Source organism: Rhinatrema bivittatum, chromosome 7, assembly GCF_901001135.1.
Source record: "Rhinatrema bivittatum chromosome 7, aRhiBiv1.1, whole genome shotgun sequence".
Classification (NCBI taxonomy): domain Eukaryota; kingdom Metazoa; phylum Chordata; class Amphibia; order Gymnophiona; family Rhinatrematidae; genus Rhinatrema; species Rhinatrema bivittatum.
The window spans coordinates 66954847-66967497 of record NC_042621.1 but is presented as its reverse complement, the minus strand read 5'-3'; the positions used below and the strand labels follow the sequence as shown (position 1 = coordinate 66967497).

Sequence of the window (12651 nt, the reverse complement as noted above, 5' to 3'; positions counted from 1 at the left end):
GAAAGTATGAATATTGCTGATAGTGCTGTATTACATGCAGAACTAGAAAATGTTGAAAACCTATTAAGAACTAAGAATTTAAGATTTGTTAACTTTCCGATTACGAGAATACTTTCCCCATATGAAATGTTTGTAAAATTTTTGAAAGAAAATTTACATAAGAACATAAGAAAATGCCATACTGGGTCAGACCAAGGGTCCATCAAGCCCAGCATCCTGTTTCCAACAGTGGCCAATCCAGGCCATAAGAACCTGGCAAGTACCCAAAAACTAAGACTATTCCATGTAACCATTGCTAATGGCAGTGGCTATTCTCTAAGTGAACTTAATAGCAGGTAATGGACTTCTCCTCCAAGAACTTATCCAATCCTTTTTTAAACACAGCTATACTAACTGCACGAACCACATTCTCTGGCAACAAATTCCAGAGTTTAATTGTGCGTTGAGTAAAAAAGAACTTTCTCCGATTAGTTTTAAATGTGCCCCATGCTAACTTCATGGAGTGTCCCCTAGTCTTTCTACTATCCGAAAGAGTAAATAACCGATTCACATCTACCCGTTCTAGACCTCTCATGATTTTAAACACCTCTATCATATCCCCCCTCAGTCGTCTCTTCTCCAAGCTGAAAAGTCCTAACCTCTTTAGTCTTTCCTCATAGGGGAGTTGTTCCATTCCCCTTATCATTTTGGTAGCCCTTCTCTGTACCTTCTCCATCGCAATTATATCTTTTTTGAGATGCGGCGACCAGAATTGTACACAGTATTCAAGGTGCGGTCTCACCATGGAGCGATACAGAGGCATTATGACATTTTCCGTTTTATTCATCATTCCTTTTAGCTTTTGAAGAGAAAGATATTCCACTTATTTCAAAGATTTATTATTTTCCCACATGGCCAAATAACAGCCAAGGGCCAACTGTGGAGAATAGTCCTGGTATTTCAACCTTTTTAGAGCTACTCTCTTTGTTTCCTTCTCTTTAGAGAAAGATAAGGAGTATATTTTTGGGAAATTCTTCAAAAGCAAGGATATACAATTCTGTGGCCAAAAAGTTTACTTGTTTCTGGATGTCTCTAGACCTACACAGGTCCACAGGAGACAATTTTTGGCTCTAAAAAATAAAACCCTGGAAATTGGAGCTTCTTTTTATTTGAAATTTCCCTCTAAGTGTTTTGTGACTTACCAGGGTAACAAGTTTATTTTTAGGGGGCCACCCCACCTTGAAAATGTTTTGAGGGATAAGTCCAGTTTGATTAAGAGTCAAATTACACCAGTAGAGTAGGCCTTTGAGTATCATTTTAGAAACTACTCCTATCCATAGTAATGATTATGAATGATAGTTTTTTTCTTTCCTGGCTAGGACCCCCTACATTATTAGGTCATATGAGGGAAATAAAAAAGTTTCATTTGATTGGTTATATGGATTTGAAAGTCATATTCCCCATATGATTGCTTCTTTTTTATGTGATGCAACATGTTTTATGTTATGTAGATTTGAAAAATCTAATAAAGAGAGAATTATAAAAAAAAATGCATTCAGTATCAAAGCATCATTAAGTTGTAAGGCAGTGATGGCTTTATCAAGGATGGTTTTTCCTGTTAACCATCTTGTATGTTGATTTTTCTGAATAGCAAATATAAAACAATCTTAAAATATAGATGGCTTCAACAATACTAAAAGAAAATAGCTCACTTGGAATGATTCAAGTTCTCATTAAAATACATTTCTATTGTTCTAAATACTTTGCCAGAAAAGGAGAACTGCATTCACAATTATTAATAGATGTTCTCAATGCCAGTGTTGGACTAATTGTTCATTTTAACACGTTACTAGGATACTCGTATTTCACATTACTGTATGCTTTAACACATTAATAGAGATTTTATGTACTTTGAAAGACTACCAATTTTCTTATATGAATTAGTAAAAAATCTTGTTATAAACATGGAGTAAAATTAATGAATGCATAATCTATTCTACATAGTACAACTCCCTTCCTCACTCCACAACCAAAAGAATCAGGTGACTATTTCAAACTGAAAACATTTAGTGATTATTTCACATAACACTGAAGAGATGTTAACACAAGTGTTTCCCTATCTTTTAATACATCAGGAGAAAACGTTTTTACCTCCTTATAAACACAACCTGCAAGTGGATGCTTATGAAGTCGCTAGACCAAAATAGTACAGTATGTGTTGTGTTGCGATGAGGGGGTAAAATGCAGGGTACCTTCCTGCAATCACTCTCTCAAGTGGGGTCAATTTCTTCATGCCAGAAGCTTGAGCAAATTTGCAACACGTGGTCTTTTCAGTATATAGCCAAGTCAGCCTCTTTTCCTACATCTAATTCTTTTCTTGTCTCAAACGTTTCCCTCTTTGTCCCCAGAACATTTGCTCTCCATCCCTCCTTGCTCTAAGCACTTTTTTCTTCCTCGACATCCTCCTCCTCTTCTACTTCATCCTCCCAAATCGCTCCTCGCCTCCACTTAACTTGACCACCAAATCTTTGCACACCACATCGGCTACCCCATGCCTCAGCAGCAGTTTCTCATCTTTGCAGCCAAGTTAGCAGGTGACATATTGGATTTTGTTGTTTTGTATTATAGACATATTGGATTTTATTGCTCTGTGAGACACTGATTCTTCTTGAAAGGAGCTGGATATAAATGAACAAGGGAAAAAAAAAAATCTTACGCCGGACTGACTAGGAGTTTTCCCACCTCTGCTTTACTAAAATTAGCAGGCTTAAAGACGGATTCAGGTTTTGGTGTAGAATTTTTGCATTCTCCATATAACACCTGAAAAACTCAAAATATGTATACAATATTTATACAAAAGCAGAAGAAAATTCCTCTGATAAAAAAAATACCCAACTCAATTTACTGAACTTAAAAAAGTATGGACATTAAATTAGAGGGAGACTTTTTAAGTCAGGATTAAGGTTTAAAAAATAATTCAGATGTTAAAATTATGATTGTTGCTATTTTTATACAATACTGAATTTGCTTGGCTAGATTTCCTGGAGATTGATTATATACAATAAATGCAAGATATACACTACAATAATTCTCAGAAACCAAAAGTATTGCTTGGTATTTTCACCTTCGTGAGAAATAGTTCAAAACTGCAAAATCTTATATAAAGCTTACCTCATCTGTATTGTAGATAATCTGCAGTCCTGATGAGATCATTTCCACCAGGTAAAGGAGGAAGAGGGACACTGCATTTATCTGGAGCAGGAGGGAAAAAAAGACCAAAAAGCTATTAGCAAGCTTTCATGGCAATGCAGAATGGAGACTGGATGTCTGAAGGCGATTGCCAGAGTTTTAAGTAGCCTTCACTTCTAGGTCACCTGTTCAAATCCAGCTCTGAATGGTAGGAATGTATATAAGTAATCAAGCTGGTGGTTTCAGTCTAGTTCCAGGCCCATAGCATAAGCGTTCACAGCACAACCCCTGTTAGATTCCTAAGAATTTGTGAATTCCGCCAGATAGCCAATTACTGATTTGTAAAAAGGATATGGAGAGAGAATGACAAGAATGTTTATTATGCATTAAAAGCCAGGCAACAACGCCAAGAGACCATCTTCTGTGGCAGCCAGTTAGAAATTTGTTGGCGATACTCCCCACGTAAAACTTTTAAAGACTTTGTAAGTATAGTGAGAGGATGAATTTGATCACAAATACTACTCTAGATTACTTTAAAACAGTGGTTTTTTTTCAACATTTTTCTTGGAAACTATTTGTATTCATTTAAATATTTTTGCTAAGAAATACTGTTTTCTCTACTGGCATTTTGCACAAATTCACACATAGCAGATCATGTGTTTCTACCCCCTCTGTCTGAATACATAATTATTTCATGAACACTAATGCCAAACTGCTTCAAATGTATTTAAATGGCAGAATTAAAAGGTAAGTAAAGCATCAAAACAATTTAAGAAATGGCTAAGGTAGGCTGCATATCTGAAAAACAACTCTTTACTAGTGCTAATAAATGATATATCAATGTGGCCAACTGCAGAGAAGTAATCATTTTAATCAACAATGCAGGATATAATTTTAATTCTATAATACTTTTATTCCAATGTTATAAAACATAGTTTCCAATAAGTTGCTCACAGTGATGACATCTCAAATTGCATCAATACTCAAACATCAGTACATATACAATAAATATACCATACCAGTAATAAAATATATAAATCAATATAATGAAATAAAATTACAAATACAAGGACAGGGAATACCAAACATAAAAGGGTCAAATGTAACCCTCCATATTCATACTGACATTATATAAAGTCAAAAGAATAAAACAATGGGAAAGGAGCCATGTCAAGAACTGAAGGTGCTTACCAATGACAAAAATATGTAAGCCATCATAACTCAAATGCCAATACATCCTGACTGAAATAACCAGGTCTTCAAATGTTTCTTTCACACAGTTCAGTCATGCATTATGCATAATTCTCTTGGCATCTGGTTCCATAACCAAATTAGGGTATTGCAATTAGAGCAAACTGTGGTACCTAAGCCTGTATCAAGAGTCCAGACCCCTGGACAAGAATACTCCTAAATTGCAGGTTTTATATTGGTTACCCTGTCACTTCCCAGGTTCAGTTTAAGATCTTGATATTAGTCCAGAGCTCATTTCCTCTGTGCTGGCTTGTAGCTGGTGTTTCACTTTGGCACTGTAGTTCAAGAGGAGGCTTGGGATACTGTCTTGACTGAGAACAAAGTTGAAGAGCATACATATCCTAGCATCCCTGAGGAAGTTGTAAGACAAACATTATGCAATGCCAGAAGCACTGGCAAAGCAAAGGTGGATCGCCTCTGGTGCTGTTTTAGCAGGGATGCCAATTGGTTTTTTTTTCAGTCAAACTGTGGTGTGTGTTACAACAGATATTCAGTAGTATTATAATCTAATTCGCCTCTAGCAGGGAATTATGAGCCAGATGAGATTAAATAGACTTGCAAGCCTCTTTATTGAACAAGAGGCTGTGAAGGATGTCGACTTTATGGACATTAGAAAATTTGCAAATATCAAAGCTTGCAAGATTAAACTTTTGACTTTGTTGTTTATTGTGTGACTATGGCAGCATGTGATATGAGAGAGAAAAATGATGAGACGCAACGTAAATATGTTACCTAATAAAGCGAAAAACTATCTGTTAATCTGTCTATTGTATGGTTACCATAAACTTAGGACATTCGAGAACTGCACAAAAGTAAAGGCATGGACTATTACCATAGATTTCTAAGGCTGTTACTAATGCTGCTTCTGCCCTTCTTGGTCCTTCTGTCCCAGGCACCATCTTTCTTAGTATGCTACTGGTCAGAAGGCCATTGGTCAGAGAGCTGATGTTAGTACTTCGTTCCCTGATTGGCCTGTCAAAAAACTAGCCTTGAATGTGGTAGTACCCTCTAGTCTTGGATGGCAATAGAGAGAGAGCAGATCTCTGTGCAGACGCCCAGTTCAGCTCATATCGACAGTCTTTTTCCTGATCTCCCCAGGCACAAGATAAGCATAGTAGAAAATGTTTTACTGTTTAATCCTTATTTCACCTATTCCTGTTTGTAGATTAAATCTTTTTCCATTCACTGTTCCTACTTTTTGTTAAAAAACTTATTAGTTTGTTAGCTCTGCCTGTCTTGTACTGATTAACGATCCTGGTATTGTGTGTATTTGGTCTGTGGGTGCATTTCTAGGAACTGTATGAACCTTGGGGTGCATGGGGGTTCCAGTGTCCCTAGAAACCACCAAGGGATAGCTTGTTGGGCAGCATAATTACGCAAAGGCAAGCAGAAACCCGGTTGGTGGTTGGGAGGTTGCCAGTATAGGACACATGCATAGGTGTAGGTGGGCCTGGGCAGTGCTTGGCAGGACTCTCCCTGTGGCCACAGGGTTAAACCCTGAGTGGGTGTTAGGAGTAGTGCTGAGGTGTTAAGCGACACTCTGGCTGTTGAATTTTGGATCAATTCAGGTGTTTTCACAGTTGTGTGGGGCAGTCCAGTATATTAGGTATTTACACAGTCCTACCTAGTTACATCCAGTGCTTGAATCAAAGTAGCTACATTTTCTTGAGCTAAAAAACGACAACACTGTTTTATCAGCTGAAGTTGGCAAAAGCAAATGTTGCTTACCTGATGTAACAGGTGTTCTCACAGGACAGCAGGATGTTAGTCCTCACAAATGGGTGACATCGAGGATGGAGCCCACCACGGAAAACTTCTGTCAAAGTTTAAACAGAACTTTGACTGTCCCCTATTGGGCATGCCCAGCAAGGCACTGACCCTGCAGCCAGCAGGGGTCTCCCTCCAGTCTGATTTTCAAAGCTACAGGCAGTGCCTAAAAATTTAAAACAAAACGAACCCAACACCGCGGGGTGGCGGGCGGGTTTCGTGAGGACTAACATCCTGCTGTCCTGTGAGAACACCTGTTACATCAGGTAAGCAACATTTGCTTTCTCACAGGACAAGCAGGATGGTTGTCCTCACAAATGGGTGAGTACCGAGCTGAGGATGTCCCGACTTGCACCAAATGCACCCAACGACGTGCAAGAGGCACAACAACTGGGGTGGAATTTGGTAAGGGCATCCGCACCCTACCGGGAAGGTGGAAGGGTGTTGGTACATCATGTTGGAAAAAGGTTACGCAAGACAGATTGGCCGAAGATGGAGTCCTGTCTTCCAGCTTTGTCCAAACAATAGTGGGCTGCAAAAGTATGGAGAGAACTCCAGGTTGCAGCTTTGCAGATGTCAGGAAGCGGCTCCGATCGAAGGTGTGCCACCGAAGTCGCCATGGCCCTCACAGAGTGTGCTTTTACACGGTCTTGAAAAGGAATGCCAGCTTGCTGATAGCAAAAAGAAATGCAGTCCGCCAACCAGGAGGAAAGAGCCTGCTTACCCACAGGTTGTCCTAACTTGTTAGGATGGAAAGAGACGAATAATTGAGTGCTCTTCCTGTGAGAAACTGTACGGTCTAGATAAAAAGCTAGAGCCCGTTTACAGTCTAGGGTATGCAGAGTCTGTTCCCCTGGGTTGGAGTGGGGCCTGGGAAAAAAGATAGGTAGTATGATGGATTGATTAATATGAAACTCAGAAACTACCTTAGGTAAAAATTTAGGGTGAGTGCGGAGTACCGCCCGGTCCTGCAGGAGTTTAGTGTAAGGCGGATAGGTGACTAAGGCCTGTAACTCACTAACCCTGCGAGCTGAAGTGACAGCTAAAAGGAATAATACCTTCCATGTGAGATACTTTAATTCACAGGAGTGTAGAGGTTCGAAAGGTGGTTTCATTAGCCGACCAAGAACCAGATTAAGGTCCCAAGATGGGGCCGGAGGACGTAAGGGTGGCTTCAGATGGAGCAAGCCTTTGAGAAAGCGTGTTACCAGGGGTTGTACTGAAATAGGGACACCCTGTATGCCTTTATGGAAAGCGGCTACTGCACTGACATGCATCCTAATGGAAGAGGTTTTAAGACCCGATTCCGATAGATGCCATAAATAGTCCAAGAACTTAGAGATTGGACAGGAAAGGGGATCAAGGGACTGGGAAGTGCACCAAGATGTGTACCTTTTCCATTTATACGAATAGGATCTTCTGGTGGAGGGCTTTCGTGAAGCTATCAGGACACGAGAAACCGAATCCGAAAGGTTAAAAGGCTGAAGGACTAACCTTTCAACATCCATGCCGTCAGGGACAAGGCTTGGAGGTTGGGATGGAGGAGGCATCCGTCGTTCTGAGTGAGCAGATGTGGATCCGTTCCCAGAGGGATGTGCCTGCGGATGGAGAGATCCTGAAGAATGGGAAACCACACCTGGCGTGGCCAGTGGGGTGCTATCAGGATCATGGTTCCTCCGTCCTGGCGAAGCTTCACGAGAGTCCTTGACAGAAGAGGAAGTGGAGGGAATGCATAGAGCAGACCTGATGTCCACTTGAGGGAGAAGGCATCCCTCGGCCGAGAGTGGTGGCTCCGAATGAGAGAGCAGTAATTGTCTACTTTGTGGTTCTGAGGGGACGCAAAGAGATCTATGTGGGGAGAACCCCACTTGTGAAATAGAGAGGTCGCTACCAGAGGATCGAGTGACCACTCGTGTGGTTGGAAAACCCGGCTTAGCTGATCTGCCAATACATTGTCTACTCCCAGCAGGTAAGTGGCCCTGAGGTACATGGAGTGGGAGAGGGCTTCTGCCCAAATCTGCGCAGCTTCCTGACACAGAAGGAAAGAGCCTGTGCCTCCCTGCTTGTTTATGTACCACATGGCCACTTGGTTGTCTGTCTGGATTAAGATTATCTGATTCAAAAGACGATCTTTGAACGTTCTGAGCGCGTAACGGATTGCTCGAAGTTCCAAAAAATTTATCTGGTGTTCGGCTTCGTCTGGTGACCATAACCCTTGGGTTTGGAAATCGTCCACATGAGCCCCCCAACCGATGTGGGAAGCGTCGGTGGTCAGGATTACTTGTGGATCTGGTAGGAGAAAAGGTAAGACCTGAAGGAGATTGATTTGAGTCGTCCACCAGGTTAAAGACAGGTGAAGCGCTTGTGTAACTGCGACTATGGAGGACAGGCGCTGAGAAGCTTGAATCCATTGGTGTCGCAGAGTCCATTGTGTTACTCTCATGGCTAGTCGGGTCATGGGAGTGACTTGAACTGAGGATGCCATGTGTCCTAGGAGAATGAGGAATTGGCGAGCCGTGGCCGTGTCCTGAGACTGGAGCTGGCGAGCTAGGGACATGAGAGTTTGGACCCGCTGCAGCGGAAGGTAAGCCTTTGCCTGTAAGGTGTCCAAGTCTGCCCCAATGAAAGATAAGATTTGAGATGGGACTAAGCAAGATTTCTCGTAATTGACAAGAAACCCTAAGGAAAGGAGTGTGTTGATTGTCAATTGTAGGGAGGAGTGGGCAATCTGAGGGGTGGAGGCCCTGATTAGCCAATCGTCCAGATAGGGGTAGACGTGGACACCTTCCTTCCTGAGGAATGCTGCTACCACTACGAGGCATTTGGTGAAGACTCATGGAGCAGATGCCAGACCGAAAGGTAGTACTCGGTATTGATAATGGTCGCGGCCTACCAGAAACCGCAGATACTTGCGATGGGATTGTGTAATCGCAATGTGGGTATAAGCATCCTTTAGGTCGAGGGAGCACAGCCAATCCCCCCTTTGCAGCAGAGGGAGTAGCGCACCCAGGGTTACCATCTTGAACTTTTCTTTTTGAAGGTACTTGTTGAGGGCCCGAAGGTCCAAAATGGGACGTAGCCCCCCTGACTTCTTTGGAATTAGGAAGTACCTGGAGTAGAATCCCTTGCCTCGTTGAGAGGGAGGGACGGGTTCTATAGCATTTGATTGCAAAAGAAGGGATACTTCCTGTTGTAATTGAGTCAAGTGGCTGGATAGACTCCATGCTTGAAGAGGCGGGGAGTCTGCCGGAAGAGTTATGAAGTTGAGGTGGTAACCCTGTGTGATAATTGCCAGCACCCACTGATCTGAGGTAATCTGTATCCAATGCTGTAAAAAGTGGCACAGACGACCCCCCACAGGGATGTCGGGAAGTGGGATGTGGCATGTGCTCCGTACCGGGAAGTCAAAGGCCTGCCGCAGGCCCAGGAGGTGGGGCCACAGCAGGTCTTTGTTTTCGAGGTTGGCGTGGCTGAGGTCTAGTGGAGGATCGAGCCGGACGAGGCCTAGCCGACGGAGGATAATAACGACGTGGCCGAAAGAAAGACTTTTTAGAGTCCTTCTTAGGTGGTGCTTTGGAGGATACCTCAGATGGAACAGACGAAAGTTGCTTCAACGTCTCGTGGTGATCCTTCAATTCTGCCACAATTTGTTGAATCTGTTCTCCAAACAGATTGTCCCCTAAGCAGGGTAAATCGGCTAGACGATCCTGGACCTCTGGGCGAAGGTTAGATGACTTTAACCAAGCCCAACGTCTGGCTGAGATGGCAGTAGCTGAGACTTTTGTGGAAGCATCGAAGATATCGTAGGCCGTTCTGATCTCATGCTTCCCAGCCTCAAATCCTTTGTGAAGAAGGGCTTGAAGCTGTGGCTGGTATTGGTCCGGTAACGTGTCAGCGTAGTCCTGCATCTGTTTAAGGATGGCTCTGTTGTATTGAGTCATGTAAAGTTGGTATGAAGCTATGCGAGATATCAACATGGCCCCATGATACATTTTCCGTCCCACACTATCTAGGAATTTGTTGTCCTTGATAGGGGGAGTGGAAGAGTGTGGTTTTAGGCGCTTGGCCTTCTTTTGTGCAGACTCAACTACAACAGAGCGATGATCCAGTTGAGGCTTCTGAAATCCTGGTGCTGACTGAACAAGGTATGTGGAGTCAGCTTTCTTATTAACTGGTGACACAGATGAAGGAGATTCCCAGTTTTTCTTTAAAAGATCCAGAAATACCTGGTGAACGGGGATGGAAGCGATGATTTTTGGGGCATCCAGAAATTGGAGCAGTTCCATCATTTGGTGCCTGTCATCGGTCTCAGATTGCAACTGAAAAGGTACAATTTCTGACATCTCCTTTACAAAATTAATAAAGGAGAGATCTTCAGGAGGAGATCGTTTTCTACTCTCTGTAGGAGATGATGGGGATGGCAAATCTGTATCAGAAGATGTATCATCACCCCAGGTATCATAAGGATCATGTGGGGCTTGCAGACCTGAAGGACCTGGTTGAGGATCCAAAGGCATCGATGGAAATCTGGATGGAATCGGTGCTGCAAGCGGAACTGTAAACGGCATCGAGGGCTTCGGGGCTGCCGATGGAATCGGTGCCGGTCTTGGAATCGATGGAGCCGAGGGATAAATCGGTGGAGAGGTATGCGAAGGCACCGATGAGACTACTCCGGACGGGGGAATCCGAAACGGTGTTTCTCCTGCCGATGAGAATCCTGCCGGAGACGATGGTGTAGTCGGTGCTACTGGAATCACCGATGGAAAGGGCCCGCATGAGTGCCTCCATACGATTCAGTAGCGGTGCCAGCGCTTCCACTAGAGGCTCGGTGGTCGGTTCCCTCCTCGGTGGCGGAGTCGGTGCCGAGGTCGGTGCCTGAGGCGGTGCCAGAATTGGTGCCGGAGACGGTGCCGGTGGAGGCTGGAACCTTTGCATCGCTTTCTCGATGGCCTCCTGGACCAGCCGGTCCAGTTCTGCCCGGAGACCAGGGGTAACGATACCCGGCTCGACGGGAGAGGGAGGCTGAGGCAGAGCCGGAGGGACCACCGTAACCGGTGGGATCACGGCTCCCACACCCCGAGAGGGTGAGGGTTTCCTCGATGCCTGCGAACGAGACGTGGACGGTGCCAGGTCTGACCGAGGCTTTTTTGTCGGTGGCTCGGCCTGTTCAGAGGTTGATGGCTGAGGATCCTCGACGGGCCGAGACTTGTGCCGCCGATGGCGATGCTTGTCCTTCCGATCTCCTCGCCCATCCGGGGAGGGGACAGGAGTCGACGGCCGAGAAGTCATCGGTGGTGGACGGTCACCGGAGGGTTGACGGTGGTGGTGCAACTTCGACGGTGCCGGTTCCGATGACGTCGATGCTATCGATGGTGTTGGGGTGGGTGCATGGAAGAGGAGCCCCATCTTCTCCATCCTGGCTTTACGACCCTTAGGTGTCATTAGGGCACATTTAGTGCAAGTCAGGACATCATGCTCACTTCCCAAACACAGAACACAGACCCTATGGGGGTCTGTGATGGACATAGTCCGGGTGCAATCCGGACAACGACGAAACCCCGTCGCCATGGCCTAGGGCCAAATTTAGCCGCGGGATCGGTAAGTGCCAACAGGCCTCAAGGGCCAAAATCGACGGCAGTCGATGAAAAACGGCAAAAAACTTACCGGATTCCGCGAAGGTGACAAAAATTTGTCGAAGGGAGACCCCTGAGGGGCAAATTTTCTTCGGAAAGAAAAAACCGAATTCCTGTCAGGAACGTGGTAAGAGAGTTCCTTTCACCGCGTGGCAGCTGCTGCGCGGAAAAAAGAAGACTGGAGGGAGACCCCTGCTGGCTGCAGGGTCAGTGCCTTGCTGGGCATGCCCAGTAGGGGCCAGTCAAAGTTCTGTTTAAACTTTGACAGAAGTTTTCCGTGGTGGGCTCCATCCTCGATGTCACCCATTTGTGAGGACAACCATCCTGCTTGTCCTGTGAGAAAGGCTGATATAACAACTGCTATAATCTGGACCCTTATACTACACTTTGAGTCAAGTATAAACCCCAAACTATGAACTTTAGAACTCAATGCCATCACAACCCCATCTACAGTTACTCCTTGGGTTGAATCTGGAGATGGACCTAATTTACTTAGCCAAAAGTCCTATGTTTTATATGGATTGACCTTTAAAAATTATTCCTAGTCAAAGGAGTCACTGAAGTCAAACAGATGTTCAACTTTTCTTACACCTTGATGAAAGTCTGTTCCCAAGGGAACCAGTTGATTCTTCATGTAATGATATCCTCTTCTCTATTCCTGATGGATAACAGTGATCTTATTTGTAAAAAATTGGGCAAACATGTTACATTGTGACTTTGAGGCTTCTACAGGACTATGCTTGACCAGATCAAATGACAACCGCTAAACTCTAGAAAATAATTCCCTAGGCCTTTTGTTAACTCCCACAACAGGGGAAGAAATATTTTTTTA

The 12651-nt window shown here is 44.1% G+C and overlaps 1 protein-coding gene across 3 annotated transcripts in view; it reads right to left on the bottom strand.

The window, feature by feature from the left end:
• PHKB (phosphorylase kinase regulatory subunit beta) overlaps positions 1-12651 on the bottom strand; it is a 601073-nt gene that overhangs the window by 354981 nt on the left and 233441 nt on the right. For all 3 annotated transcript variants that reach the window (XM_029608470.1, XM_029608471.1, XM_029608473.1), the window contains one exon: positions 3151-3231. In XM_029608470.1, coding sequence (XP_029464330.1) covers positions 3151-3231 — 81 coding nt within the window. The remainder of the gene's footprint in view (positions 1-3150; positions 3232-12651) is intronic.